This window comes from Miniopterus natalensis, chromosome 16 (genome assembly GCF_054644295.1).
Source record: "Miniopterus natalensis isolate mMinNat1 chromosome 16, mMinNat1.hap1, whole genome shotgun sequence".
In the NCBI taxonomy this organism is placed as follows: Eukaryota; Metazoa; Chordata; class Mammalia; order Chiroptera; family Miniopteridae; genus Miniopterus; species Miniopterus natalensis.
Genome location: NC_142096.1, coordinates 24,646,382 through 24,662,179, shown reverse-complemented (window position 1 = coordinate 24,662,179; position 15,798 = coordinate 24,646,382). Strand labels below are relative to the sequence as shown.

The 15,798-nt window shown below is 38.4% G+C and overlaps 1 protein-coding gene across 1 annotated transcript in view; it reads left to right on the top strand.

Moving 5' to 3' along the window:
• The window catches only part of CPA6 (carboxypeptidase A6), a 201,550-nt gene that overhangs the window by 161,867 nt on the left and 23,885 nt on the right, over positions 1-15,798 (top strand). Inside the window, exons 7-8 of the mRNA XM_016206444.2 lie at positions 1,883-1,993; positions 2,480-2,570. Of these exons, the coding sequence (XP_016061930.2) occupies positions 1,883-1,993; positions 2,480-2,570 (202 nt within the window). The remainder of the gene's footprint in view (positions 1-1,882; positions 1,994-2,479; positions 2,571-15,798) is intronic.

Below are 15,798 nucleotides of genomic sequence, written 5' to 3'. Positions count from 1 at the left end.
GATTTAGGACAGTGATTCCTTTGGTGGAGAGGAGGGAAATAGAATCAGGCAGTGATAGAAAGGAAGCTTTAGTTTTATCTACAATGTCTCAAAAGATTTGATAAATATGACAAGATGTGGTTGGTGGGCACATAGATATTATATTCTATGTACTTTTTCTATTTACTTAAAATATATTGTAATTTTTTAAAAGGAAGTTAGCAATATTCTTCTACAGGCAAAAACATGGCAGTGACTTGCACTGGAGGAGAGGGCAGGAAAAAGAACATTCTCATGCCAATCTCTAGCACAGTCTGGTGGGTAGTGCTAACATAACCCATAGCTCATGCTTGGAAAAGGTGACACGTCCCCATTTGGCCTGGTACAAATGAGCCAAGCAAGGTCCCCAGTGCTAGAAGGATAAATCACACCTTCTCCTACCCCCTTCTTTCCTGCCTCATCCCAGCTCCCTTTCTTTCCATCTCTTCTGTCCTCCTCTCTAGCTAGAGGGGCATAGAAAGTCACTTTAAGGGAGGAGTGTAGCTAATCTATAGCTCTGTCACTACCATCCCCAACAGGAGACTTCCTCCAAGCATTGGGGAACCTTCATTTATTAGAGGGAAACAAGATTCCAGGGTATGCACAATTGATCATATACCAGAGATATTCATCTACTTTGAAACATTACAGTTAATGGAAATTCAAGCATATATGAAAGTTCTTCTAAAACTATTTGGCCAACATATTATTATTGAGCCTTAACTAAAAGAGAACGGGGGAAATTATTAATATTTATCAACTTGTGTTGATCCCATAGATATTTAAATTATATTTAATAAAATTGTATTTAATAACTTTTCTTATATTCTTGAACATATCCCTATATTTTCATTATTATTTCTAACATAGTGATAGTTTCTAATGATAAATTGCATTATTGACTTGCTCTCTATGAACAGAATTCTCACCATGTAAAGACAGAATGCTGCTTATGATGGGTTCAGAAATCCTATTTAATTAATGTAAAAGAAGACTGAAATTTTAAGTATTAAATTTTCCAAGAAATATATATATAATTTAAGAATTATTATTTTATTTTGAATTTCAACCCAAATGGTTATAAATTAAAGGTATTTCTCCTTCCAGTACATTGTCCCCCAGTCCTGCTCCCCAGAAGCAGCCATTGTTACACATTTCCTATGCATTTCTCTAAGATACTTTACACATAGACAAACATGCATTAAAGAGAACTTTTTAAAAAAGGAATGAAATTTCAAATTGTCTTAGCTTGACTTAGCATATTCAATGCTTTTCTACTTGAGGCCAAATCTATAGCACAGAATCTTCAGACTTGGGATCCGACACAATATAAGTAAAACCCAATAGCAAAAACAAGATGACAAAGATGTTATATTGTTCATTAAACTTTTTATAGAAAAATCAGGAGAGAACAAAGTGTCCATGCAATAAGTTCTAAGACTTGAATCTGGTACCAGTTAGACAGACAATTAAGTGACATATATAATTAGCTTCTGTTATGATGTGTTATGTAAAGATATCAAAATATATTTAGGCAATTACTGTATCCAAAATAGAACAGGATCGTAAAAAGAACTGATTATACAAAGTCGTTGCTTTCTTAATCAACCTAAAAATTTGCCAGATCTGAAATACTGCAAGTGTCTGCCCAATTAATCTGCTTTGCCACTTTTGCTAAAATGTTATTCATAATCTAGAGTTTGAGACAAAAGTTCATTAAAGAATATGTGATGTCAAGGAGTATAGTTACTTTTTAACCCAACATATTTGGTATTTCCCATGGAGAGAAAGGATTTTCATGTATTTTTTTTCTAAATCTGCATCTGGAATCAATTTATAAGAAAATTGTCACCTTTGTCTTTAGGCTCTTCTAACATATAGGAGTGACCCAACCATGAGAAAAATGATGAATCATCTGTATTTCTATATCATGCCTGTGTTTAATGTTGATGGATACCATTTCAGCTGGACCAATGTAAGTCACTTTGCCTATCCAATCAAAAAGAGAGATGGAATAAATCATAGAAAACTGTCACAGAACAGGAAGGAAACTCATGGGCAGCCGGTCTAGTGATCCAGAGCTACAAGAGAGACCTCCACTGCCCCCCATCCCCCATAGCAGCAACCTTTTGATTTGTCTGTATTTTTAGCTTTGCATAAGATTTCATGTAAATAAAGGTTTCTCCTTTTAAATAAACTGTGACAAATCACTAGTTTAGTCCAGCTTATTCAATTTGCCTGTAAAGAAATGAGGCCAAGCTAAGGTAAGAGACAAGTTTGCGGCAGATATTGGAGTATGAACCTGGGTGTCCAGTCCTCTTTCCACTCCCTGAATTTGTCTGTTCCAGGAGGAATTCTTCCCTCAATGCTGTGATTCATTCACTGGTTGTGCTACTAAAATGCATGTGAATAACCTTGTAGGTATTTCTTTTCTGCAACGATGTTCTTAATTACATTCTAGGATCGATTTTGGAGAAAAACAAGGTCAAGGAACTCCAGGTTTCGCTGCCGCGGAGTTGATGCCAATCGTAACTGGAAAGTGAAATGGTGCGGTAAGTTGGGGCCTAATTGAGATTCCGATCCAAAGGTTTCCACGGCTTTTACATTCAGAAGCGATGAGCCTGTTAGGACTCTAATGTAAGCCTGATGTTTTTCTGTGTGTGAAAACCTAATAGAGAAAAATCTGAATATGTACTTGGTAGCTACAATTTGCGAAACAAAATGAAAGGGTTTTTAAATATGTAAACATCAAGGATTTAAATCTGTCAACCCAATCCTGAAAACTGAAAATTTAAACAGATGTTAAAGCAGAGAACTGAGGAATACAGTCTGTCATTCAGAAGCTAAAATGGGAAGTAGGGTTTGCGGTATAAATCTGCTTAAATGTTTCCTTCCTTTCACTGAGAGTAACAGTGATCCCGCTGTCATGTCTACGACGATCAAACTGCCAGACCCTTGTGGAGAATCCGCCAATCTGCCGACTATGCACTGACTGGCCACACCCGGCAAACACATTTCTGCTACGCTCCATGTTGCATGGATGCGGACCTTTCAAGTAGGAAAGGATGGCATTTTAAGGAAGGAAACTTGCAAAATAAAAAAGCAGGTAGGGTGTCAGAGACAGACAGACAGACAGAGAGGGGGCCATAGCTAGCATAGAGGAGGCAAAACTTTACCTCTACCCATCTTGAGGTTTTACTCTTAAACAAAAAGACAGTTTAACAGGAGAAAAACAGTCCATCAACATGTACAGTGCACCCCATGAAAAGTGACTGAAAGCGGCAACTTCGATTTCTGGCTTCCACGCATCTTCACCAAAGAGCAGTGAACCTGGGAGCAGTGGCAGGACAAAGGCCAGCTGTTTCAGGCTCCCAAGGTCTGCCCACTGGGAAGGTGAAAGCTCAGGAGGAGGCCCCTGGAGTGAGGTTTCTTTCAGATTCCTCGGGTCCCTCTCTGGGCTAGGAAGTGTCCGTCTCCAAGAAAAGGCGAATTTATATCCCATCTTTAGGCAGGAAAAGGGAAGAAGAGAGCATTTCCTACATTTGCTGATGCTTCCTTGCCTTCAGCTCAAAATAATTTTTACATCAAAGAGGCATACTTGGTGGGGGTGGGGGGCCTATTTTGGTTTCCTTCCCTGGTATCATACTTGGCAACAGGAGGGACAGCAAGAAGCATTATCAAATGCAGTTGCAAAGAGCTGCCCTTTGGCAGAGTCCCTCCTTAGCTCCCTCCAAATATAGACTGTTGTGTAATAAAAAGCCTTCGTTAGTCCCTTAAGAACGAGGCCTGTCATAAACCGCTCATTCTGTGACACTTTGGGTTCTGTATTAGACACTACTCCCCATCTCCGCCAGCCTCAGACGAAATAACTGGGCATGGGCTTGGACTCCTCCCACCTCCCTCTGGGGACCCTCCATTCACCAGCTAGAGCTGGCACGTAAGAATGTGGTGGGACAGAGAGCATGGCTCTAGGATATGACAGGTATGCTTTCACTCTACATTAGTGCCCAACTGACCTGGGCCATTTCCCTTAACCTGTCAAATAATAATACCCGCCTCAAGGGGTTCTTACAGGAATTTACAGATGTTTAATGCCTAATTCAGTCCTAGCTTCAAACAGGAGTGTCTAAATACCAGTGACCAGCCCCTTTTCCCCAACCCTCCAGAACAGTCCATTCACCTCTGAGCCTCAGGTCAATTGTAAAACTACCTTTTCCTTCAAGAGAGAGTTGTGATGATGAGCCATGAGGCAAGCTTAAAAGTATTCTCACTCATGCGGAAAGAAAAAGTATTGCATAAATACTATAAAGTGTTTATAAATACCATAAAATATTTTTCTTCAACCTAGACTGAGACAAGCTTGTTCAGATTAACTCCCTAAAACCACTTTTTTTTTTTTTTAATTCTGTTCCCCCTCTCTGATGGGGCCGTTGTGCATGCTCATACGTATGTGTTCCATTTCACTAGTTAGCAGCTACCCACATCCATATGTGTGTCACACACATGATGCCCACAAGCCTCTGCACAAGTGCCCTGAATGGGTAACTGAGCTGAGTAACACTAGCAGGCCAGGCAGGTCTGCCTGCGTAAGGTTAGACTCTTGTTTATATCCAGTTACAAATAACTGTCCTGCTTCCCTTGGTTTTTCTTTCCTTACCCAGTTTGTTTCCTTCATACATATGCCTTCTTTGATTCTTAGTTTCAACTGCCATCTCAACTAGAATTCCTCTGACTCTTCCCATTCTGAATCACTCTGATTCTTTCTGCAAATCACACTCAAGATGTTGACAAGGAACTATGGCAAATGTCAGCTGAAAAGTGACCTTGATAAACCATTGTAAGTGATGTGGAAATGCAGGCAGCCTGGCTGGGACCATCTCTCCTAAACATGTCCCAAGTAGATTCAGCTGACTTGACAGGCAGGCACATGTGGCCTTCCTCCCTCACAGCATCAGAACCATCTCCCCACAGCTCTATGCTTGGTCAAGGGGACAGTAAACCTCACCGAGGGAACCACTCTTAGGTCAAGGGCATTGAAATAAATGAAATCCCTAAGTAAACCTCCAAATAAGCATCCATAGTATAAGTGATACGGAAATGCTCAGGCCCATTGGAAACACTATAGCGTCAACATTGAACTGATAAAAACAACTGCTTCTTTCTCTAGCGTCCATGAGTCTCAAACTTCAAGAGTAGAACACGAAACTGCTTTTTTGCCATAAAAACTCTGTTCCATAAGAAGTGTTATGCTTTAGTGGATTTATGCAGAGTAGACAGCTTCCAGCATACACGTGGAAACAAGTACATGTTTCCAGGCCTTCATAGTTCCCTCTGGGGGCCTTCAGGCCTCGAAATGAATGTATCATTGCATTGAAAGGCCAGCAGAGGGACTCAAGAAGTCAGAGTAGTGGTGGGAACCAAGAATAAATATATCAATTTTATGCATTCATTTGCCAAGTTAATTGAGCACATACCCCCTACTAGGCACTGTGGGGTTTTTCTCCCACCTTTCCATGCACTCTTTTTAGAGAATTGTAAGCACTGCTTTTTCTAAATTGAAATAAACCCAGGAGAGAAACAAAGGGTTTGGATAATATCTATACTTAAACTTTAATCCCTGAACAAATCAAGTGTTGCCTAAACATAAATTACTATTAGGACAATCTACAGAATGGTAGAACACGTTTGAAAATCATGTATCTGATAAAGAACTTGTATTCAAAATATTAAAAGAACTCTCACAAGTCAACAATAAAAAGACATATGACCCAATTTTAAATGCCAAATGATCTGAGCAGACATTTCTCCAAAGGAGATAAACAAATAGGAATAAGTATAAAAGATGCTCAACATGATTGGCCATGACAAAAACAACTACTTCTTTCTCTAGAGTCCATCAGGGAAATGCACATCAAGATCCCACATCTCACTTACTAAGATGGTTAATAATAAAAAAGAAAGATAATAACAAGTATTGGTGAGGGTGTGGAAAATTGGAACACTCCCACTTGTTGGTGGGAATGTAAAATGATGCAGCCACTTACTTGGAAAAGCTCTTTAATAGTTCCTCAAAAAGTTAAAGAGTTACCATATGACCCAGCAATTCCACTCCTAGATATATACCCAAGAGAAATAAAACAGTTGTCCATAGTGTAACTTGCACATGAATGTTTATAGCAGCATTATTCATACCAGCCCCAAAGTGGAAACAACCCAAATGTTTATCAACTGATGAGTAGATAAACAAAATATGGTATATTCATACAATGGGATATTATTTGACCATAAAAATAAGTACTGATACATGGATGAACCTTGAAAACATTATGCTAAATGAAATAAGCCAGTCACAGAGTAACAAATATTGTATGATTCCATTTATATGAAATTTCCAAAATAAGCAGATCCATAGAGATAGAGAGATTAGTGGTTAACAAGGGCTAGGGAGAGGGGAATGGGGAGTGATGGCCAATGGGTAAGGGGTTTCTTTGGGGGAAGATAAAAATACAGGGGTGGGCAAAAGTAGGTTAATAATAGTAAATAATACAATAACTAATAAATAATAATACAAGAATGAACTACGTCTCGTGTACTCACAACTGTAAACCTACTTTTGCTCACCCTTGCATTTTGGAATTAGAGAGTGGTGATGATTGAGAATATGTTAAAATTCATTTACTTGTACACTTCAAAAGAGCAAATTTTATGGTATGTGAATTATAGCTTAATATAGCTGTTCTAAAATTTTTTAATTGCCATTTAGGAGCTAGTTAGGTACTTAATGAAATATAACTACTCTTTTTAGAACACTCAATCACCTAATATTGTAAATTAGATGTAATATGGAGAAAAACATATTTTTTGCAGCCCAGTCACTATGCCCCACTCCAAACATGCCCTTCTCCTGCCAAAACCCCCTCACTCTATCAAAAAAGGGGGGGAGCTGTTTGGTTGGGCAAATATTTTGATAGATCACCTGAGATAAAAGGGGAAATTATTACATACTGGTTGCTTTGAGTCAATGCCTGTGAAAGAATACATGGTCACTGGCCATCTTTCTAAGAGGATGAGTTCTTCCTGCTGAAGGTCTTTGGTTTTGAGGTAGCTATTCTGAGAACCTGAGCTGAACTGCTATAAAAATATAGGAATTTCAGAGGCTAAATTTGAGGCGAGAGGGAACTTTAAAAAAGAGAGAGGTACCATTGCTAAAATATATAGAAAGGGACTTTGGAACTCAAAGATATCTAATGAGGATTTTAATTAAGTTTTGCCGTGAAGTATGTAAATCCCCTTCAGTATTGCATAACCACCACCATTGGCAATATTCAGGACAGTCTGCTTCACTGTCTAAGGTTTGTGTAATTGGACCTGCTATTTGGGGATGTGAGGAAGTGCTGAGACTGGCCTCCAGGTGAGCTCAGGAAGAGAAATCTTCCTCATCACATTTTCAGAAGCATGGACCTCGCAACAGGGATGCACTGCCTTATTAAGACAGTGGATTTACATCACTGAGATTTACAAACAGGCATTGGATAACTTTGGGCTGAGATGGGATTAGACATCAACTAGATGGTCGAACTGGACCCTTAAAATGCCTGCCACCTCTATTGAGGGTGATTCTAACACATTATGTATTAATCCTACTTTAAATCAAAACAAATGTATAAGCACCTCCTATAATGCAAGGTGCTGTAAATTGTATCGGAAAGTTCTGGGAGATTTAATGAGTCCTTACCTAATGCCCAGGGAATTATTTGGGATTCTAGAGAAATATAAAGGGAAAATTTGTTGGCTTATTGTATTTGCTTTACAACCAATTTACTGTAAAAAGACATATTAATCACCTAAAACCTTCTGCAGAGGTTGATAGAGAAATTTTTAAATTAGAGAATCAAGGAGTTAAGTTATTATGCTCTGTTGTGTGTTTTTTAGAGAGTAAAGTGCATAGAATCTTAGAGATTTAGAAATTTAGATCATATGGGATTTGCTCGCTGGTGGTGCTGATATGTGGCTAACATTTATTAAGGATTCACCAAGAACCATGCATGTGCTAAGTGCTCAAGATGAATTTCTCATTGGTCAATGCTATTATTATCCCTACTTAACTGATGAGAAACTAAGATTCAGAGAAATCAGGAAATGTGCTCCAAATTATACAAAAATTGAGCCAAAATGGAAAGCCAAGCCTGGCTCGAGTGCCTCTGTTTCTAGGCATTAGTGTGACCCTTAGGGATCAACTTACTGTGACCGGTCACTTCACTTTTGTTCAATGCATGTCTGCAAAGGAGTAGTTTGATATCAAAAGAATATTAAGACTGGGCCTGTTTAACCAAAATGATGAAACACAGACAAGAGAAAGAGGGAGACCGTGGAGAGAAGGAAAGAGAGGAAGAAAGGAGAGGCAGATTCCCCAGTTGCTATTTCCGATCTTGGGCCACCTCACGCCATGCAGGTAGTTTGAATATGCATGTGATGTCAGGGGGGGGACTCTTTCCTCCCAGCCAGAGGTTGATATCTTCCCACAGAAGCAGACTGCTTTGTAGCCCACTTTCATTGAAAATAAAATATCACCCTTTGAGGGTCCTGGGTATATGCCTGGGTCTTGTTCCTCCTTCCTGCATATTGAGAATCCAAATCCCAGTCCCCTGCCGCCACAGCATCCAGCCGTTGAAACCAACCCCCGAAGTTACCAAGCACCCCAAGAGTGGCTGCAGCTTTGGCTGCAGCTGTTCTCATTCCAGCTCCCTCTTCTTGTCTGTTCCTTCGGGAACACTTTTGAGAACTCTGCTGTGTCTTTACGCCACTTAGTGGTGTTTCCAGCAGGAGCTTTTATCACCATACCTGCCACAATTCTGCTATATTGCCCAAAAACCCAGCTACCATTTTAGACATGGACACAATTAGAATTAGTGTTGGCCTGGCTTCTTGGTAGTGGTTTTAAGACCCTCTACCGTCACCATAATCGCCTAAAACAATCCTCCCTGTACCTGATCATACAGAACCTACCAGTGCCAGGCAGCCTTTTCTTACCTGCAGGGCCAAACCAAATGATTTCACAGACAGGCCAGACATTCCCCACTCCGGCCTTGGAGCTAGGGATCTGGGTATGATTTAGGTTCTGCCACTTGGGCGTCCTCACGTGAGGCTTCGAATGTGGAAGGAAGGGGGAGGTCACTTTTCTGTGGATCCTATTGTCCCTGCTGCCCAGCACCACTGTGCAGGTGTGTGGCTTATCTGAGGCCGCTTCCCCTCCTCTCTTCCCTGAATGTGCTGCTTCATCTCAGAAAACACAGTAGCCCTCCTGGGAGCCTGCACCATTCTTCTTGAAGGCTCAAGCTAGAGTTTCTTACCCTAAAAGATCCTTAACACCTTAATTTAAAAAAAAAAAAAATCTTCTGTGCTTAAACTAGCCACAGTGGATCCTGTACCCTTTCATGAGACCCTGACCAATACAGAGCTGCTCAGAAACATTTCATTTCCCAGTCCAAGAAGCTTACAATTTCATAAGCTTTTTCTGACATTGTTTGCTTTACCTTTTCCTTTGGTTCTATTATTGCTACTATCTTTCCCACCTTTTAATATTTCATTACCATCCATACTATTTTGGCCTTTTAAAAGAATGCACCTGTTAGAAACACTAGTCACTATTACCTCTGTCTCCTTAGCATCACTCTGCTGTCGATTCCTTTTAGTGCTCCTTTAACTCATCCGCCGTCTGAATGTTTTTGCAAATTTCATTCTTTTGAGGATAGAACACTTTAAGACTGAACTGAAAGTCCTTGTTTCTAAAGCTTAAAGAAAATACAAAAAGCTTTTATTTTCTTCTCTTGATATACAAACACGCTTTCCAGCTAATACACCACTAAAAAGAACTATTTTATCTTTTGTGAAGTCGCTCTTAAATCCTATCTTTCCTAATCCAGATACTGGTTTATGCAAAATTCATCTCCCTGTTTTATATTTCATGTTCCTTATGGAAGACACACCCAAATACTTTTTAAAATCAGATTTTTGTAACCACAGACTAAATTGTTTCATACTGATTGTGTGTGTATACAAAATGATCCGTCGTTTTATTTCTCTGATCCTTCTTGTGGATAAATATGTAAGAGTTTATATATGAAAGACAATATCTTAGTTTAATGATAGCATCTATTCCAACATTATGAACACATATCTTTGTTAAAGTTTTTAAAAATAGAGTTTTAAAATCTTTTACAAACAGTTTATTTTTGTAAGTCACTGAAATAAGTAGCATATAAAAATATTTTTTTAAGTAATGCATAATAGAGGTCAAAGAATCACCCCCTCGGTTCCTTGAACACTGAATTACGGATGTTTCACTTGGTCCAGTAATTTTAAGTGATTTTTAAGCCCAGTAATTTTATTGCTGGTAACCTTCCCATGCTGCTCGATCTTGAGAAGGCCTCTGGTCTTGCTGTGAGCAGACAAGTAAGGTTTTTAAAGCTTTTATCTATGAATTCTTTTTCACTATGCTGGTTGCTTTTCAGCATTATTACATTTCTGAGTTTACAAAAACAAACTACATCTCCAGCTCTCCAGCTGTATCATTTGCATGTGACAAGTAGTGTTATTTTTTATTTTCATAAATTTCATGCATATCTAACTGCTTTGAATTTTTTAGCTCTTGTCCTTAACATGTCATAAGCATTACAGCATTATGTTCCTTCTGGGTCACTAATGTTGTTAAATATTTTCCTCGTGTTTGGATTCCCGGTTCCGTTTCAATCTATATGCTTATTTTTAATCCAGACTTCTTCTGAAGTAACTTTTCTCTGTTATTAAAACAATCTCTTTTGAATGCTATTCTTTTATCTTTCACCTTTTATATTTGTTTGACAAGCTGTCATATGCTGAGTAATGACAAGAGACATATAGGGCTCACCTTGCCTTCTAGAACAGCACTTCCCAAACCACACAAAACCATGGTGAACTGCAGAACCCTACTGGCCCAGGAGGGATTATTAGGTGCCCCCCAAATAACTGTCTTGGTCTGTTCAGGCTGCTGTAACAAAATACCAGAGACTGGGTGGCTTATTTAAAAACACATTCATTTCTCAGAGTTCTGAAAGCTGGGAAGTTCAGGATCATGGCACCAGCCAGCAGACTGAGTGTTTAGTGAGGCTTCCTGGTTTATAGATAACGCCTTCTCACTGTGTTTTCCCACAGTGGAAGGTGCTAGGGAGCCCTCTGGAATCTCTTTTATAGGGTCATTAGTTCCATTAATGAGGGCTCCACCTCATGACCCAATTACCTTCACAGGCCCTACCACCTAATACCTTCACCCTGGGCATTAGGATTTCAACATATAAATTGGGGGGGACAAACATTCAAACCATAGTCATCATTGACATTATGACAGTAGTATTTTTAAGTTGGGGGGGGGGAGGTTTTTTACAGCAGAAGAAAAAGTACCAAATACATTTTGTATAGTGGTCATCTGAGGTTATCAGATACATGCCTAAAATTATTCATTCATTTATTCAGCCACTAGTTATTGAGCTGGTTATTGGGAAAACAGCAATAAACAAAACAAAGTCAAGTTGTCATACGTTCTATGAAGAAAAATATAATACCAGGAGAGGAACAGAGCATGGCTGGGGTGGGGGTGGGGTAGCTGTTTTAGGTGGCATAGGGAAGACCACTCTGGTCAGATGAGACTTGAGCGTGAAGGAGGTCTGGGGACAGAGCAGGTAAAGCCTCTGAGTTAGGAGCACCGTTGAGTGTTTAAGGAAGAACAGGAGGGCTGCATGACTGGAACTGGGGGGGGGGGGGGGGGGGGGAGATGAAGTCAGAGCAGAACTAGAGGCAAGATGATATAGGTCCATCATCTTAGGAGGGACTGTGGATATTTTCCTGAAAGAATGGGAAACCACTGGAGAGTTTTTAATTGAAAAGTGATATCAATTATTCTGGCTACTCTGTACCAAATAAATTGAGTGCAGATATTAGGTTCAAATTATACTTATATAGTCTATAATATTGTAATAACTATGTGTGGTGTCAGATGGATACTAGACTTATTGTTGCAATAACTTTGTAAGTTATATAAATGTCTAATCACTATGTTGTGCACGTGAAACTAATATTGTATTTCAACTGTAATTGAAAATTTTTTTAATTTAAATAAAAAGACTCCTCCAAAATAATAAAAATGTCTAATCCAAAACCTTAAAAATATTATACTTTCCAACTTGAAAGCATTGCTTTCAAATCACATCATTAGACAACCATGGCCTATATCACAAAAATTCCAAATCTAAATGTATTTTTATTAAGAACTAAGTGTTTTTTAAAAGAACCAAAATAAAGATAGGCAACCATGCAATAAAAAAAATATTTGCCGTAAATAAGCAAAATAAATTTTACTATCATTCCTATATGAACACTTAAGAATCAAACATTATATAATAAAAATAATTTTTAACAGTCCATATAAAATGTGAAGAAAAACTCCAAGACTCTAGAGGTTAAAATTAAAAAAAAAAAACTAAGCACATACACAAAAAACCCCAGCTACAATTCATGAAAATGAACCAACACGATAAAATGGGCAACCTCCTAGTAATCAAAAATATTAAAATAAAACAATATAACATTTCATATATTAAATTATTCCTCAAAATGTTTAATGTGATAACCTAAGTGGAAGCGATGGTTAAACTGGGAGAGCATGTATCTCTGGGGGCATTAGAAAGCAATTAGATAGACATCAAAAACACCATTCATTCATTCAAAAAACACTGTACTGCATGCATTCTGTTTGCCACACTGTGCTAGGCACTTGGGAAGCAGAGGCCAATCTAACAGATTCCCGTCCTCATCAGGTTTTAAATCATTGAGGCTGCAGTAGGTGAAGAGAAGAAATGAGAAAAGAGTGAAGAGAAAAAGAAGAAAATGAAATAAAATGCTGTAAATACTATGGAGGAATATATATGGCATATCTATGTAGCTATATATTAATATCCATATGGTACAGTGGAGATATAAAGAAAGAAGGGGCCAGTTCTACTTGACAAAGTCAGAAAAGTCTTCGTAGAAGAGATAATAGCTGGGTGGGTGGGGAGAGATTAAATAATTTATATTTATATATGCATAACCCATGGACACAGACAATAGTGTGGTGAAGACCTGGGGCAGGGGGAAGGCATAAAAAAGGGGACATCTATAATACTTTCAACAATAAAGATAAATTTTTTAAAAAGCTTTTTCTACAGCAAAAAATAAAACAATCCCACTCTTCTTGCTATTGTTTTGTAAAAGTGATATTTTCATTAAAATGTTACTTATATTAGAAAAAACAAACATATATATATCAAACATATATATATATGTTGTCATCCAGTAGACTAAACTGTGGGGCAGAAAATAAACAGAGCAAAGGATTCAGTGTCAAGAGGGCATCCAGGAAGGGGAGACAGGTATGGCCTTGAGGAAAATATGCAGCATGAAACAGAAGGGGGCATTGTGAGGCTGGCAGGTGGCCCTGCGTGGCCGGAAGGATGACTGGAAGGACTGGTGAGAGATGGGGCCGAAGGTCCCAGGGCTCATGATGGACATGCTGAGATTCAGTGCTGCGCTGAGCCCTATGGATTTCATTCTGGAAGCTGTGTCTGTCAAACCGAACTGAGGTTATATGTATATGAAGCTATGCCACAAGACAAGTCACAGAGTCATAGCATACCTTTGGGGCATGTCGGTTTCACTTGAAGATTTCAGAAGGAGAATTATTTGATGTTGGAACAAACACAAATACATAATTGAGTGGACTGGACAACCCACATGAATTTTTAAAGTAAAACAAAGATTTCAAAGACGTTTTGGACTTGCAGTCTATGTTGATTTAGACTGTGGGGTATTCTGGTGGGAAACTTTGACAAACACTGGAAAATTAGAAGCCTTTAAAGGTTTAAAGTAGGGATAATTTGAAGCTTTTAAAGACAGGAAGGAAATGACCGATCTCTGTCGCCTGAGCAGGAGTGTCAGCCAAAGGACTGGTTAGTAAACTAGAACAGGACCATCGTACAGGAGGGTGTGGCAAGGATGGAGACTGCAGAAGCAGCAGCGTTCACTTACACCCCAGTGAGACGGAGACAATGAATTTCAGAGGGGACAGGAGGAGTCTAGGATGACTCCATTCTGGCTAGAGTCACTGATGAATGGAGGCATCATCACCAAGAGAAGGCATTTGCGAGAGGTGAGAATCTGGTGGCAAGTATGCGTCCACTTTGAGCAGTGGATGTGAAGTGCTGGTGGGGGTCTAAGTGGTGAGTGCCAGAGGTAACTGGATCTAGACTTGAAGGATTGAAAAGGGTCTAGTCTTACCGCAGAGGCTTGTGGGTCCCTAACACATAGGGAGTAGTTGAAGCTTTGGGGACAGATCAGAGGCACACATGAACAGTGAAAACAGAGGACAGTCAAAGCAGGGCCGTAAGCCTATATATAACCTTTGGTCTGAGCCTTCCATTTTGAAAATACATTATAAGGAAGGAGAAAATGATGCTGACCATAGTATCATTTATAATAATAAAAGGTTGAAAACGCCCCACATGTTGAACTAGACAATGGTTAAATAAATTAATATAAATTCATTTGGTGAAATTTTAGGAAGCATAAAAATGGATAAGAATGTCATTTTTTAAAATAATTTAAAACTTATAATATTAAGTCTAATTCTGGCTATAATTTTTTCATGGTGAATACAATTCTATAAAATATATAATGATTCTATATGTAGATGTGACTGATAGTATGCGAATGTGTATATATCACACACCTAACGGGGGAGGGAAGACTGGGGAGGGGGGGAGATATACCAAAATGCTGAAATTGAAGGACTAGTGTTGTGTTCTTCTTTTAAATATTTTCTCAACTTAGTTTTAGAATTCCACTTTAAGGAATAAATTTGGGTTTAATAGTATGCACTCTGTATTTATTTTTCCCATACAACCTACAACTAATTAGCCAAATGACCAATCAATAAACATAAATTTTTTAAAAGTTGCATATAATGAAATGAATCCCAGAGATAAATGCCATTTAAATATATGTTCTTGTTGCCACTCTGAGACTTTAAGTTAGGTGACCTTATTGTAGCACTGAGAACTTAGAGCAAAACTCAATAGAGCCACAGGAGTCATTCAACAAATATTTATTGAGTACCTGATATGTGTACACAGGTATTCTGTATGGATGCTACTTTGAAATGTTTCTTTAGATTAAAGAAACCGTTTCTTAATTTTCTTCAAGTACATTTTTCTCTACCTGTCTGTGTTCAAATGACACTTTAAATAAAAACATCTTTTCTGACCATCTAACTTGAATCTATTGATATTCTTATAAATTTATTATGTACCACAATTCTATGTGTTAAAAGACAGAAAAAGAATAAAATTTGAAATACATAAGAAAACAGGAAATATACATGCCTTTGAAAGTGAGAATGGGTACAGCTTCTGTGGAAGGGTATTTGGCAATGTCTACAAAATGAAAAAAATACACATCCTTTTGACTGAGTAATTCAGTAATTCTACTTTTAGAAGTGTATCCTATTGCTACAGTCACATGTGTAGAAAATAACACATATACAAGGATACTCATCGCAGCACTTGTTACAATAAGAGATTAGAGGCATCCCGAGTGTGCATCCACAAAGGACTGGTTACGTAAATTACTCTATAATTATACAGTAAAGTAGAAATAGCCAAAATTGCACAACTATTTCATGTACTCATATGAAAAATCTCCAGGATTACACAC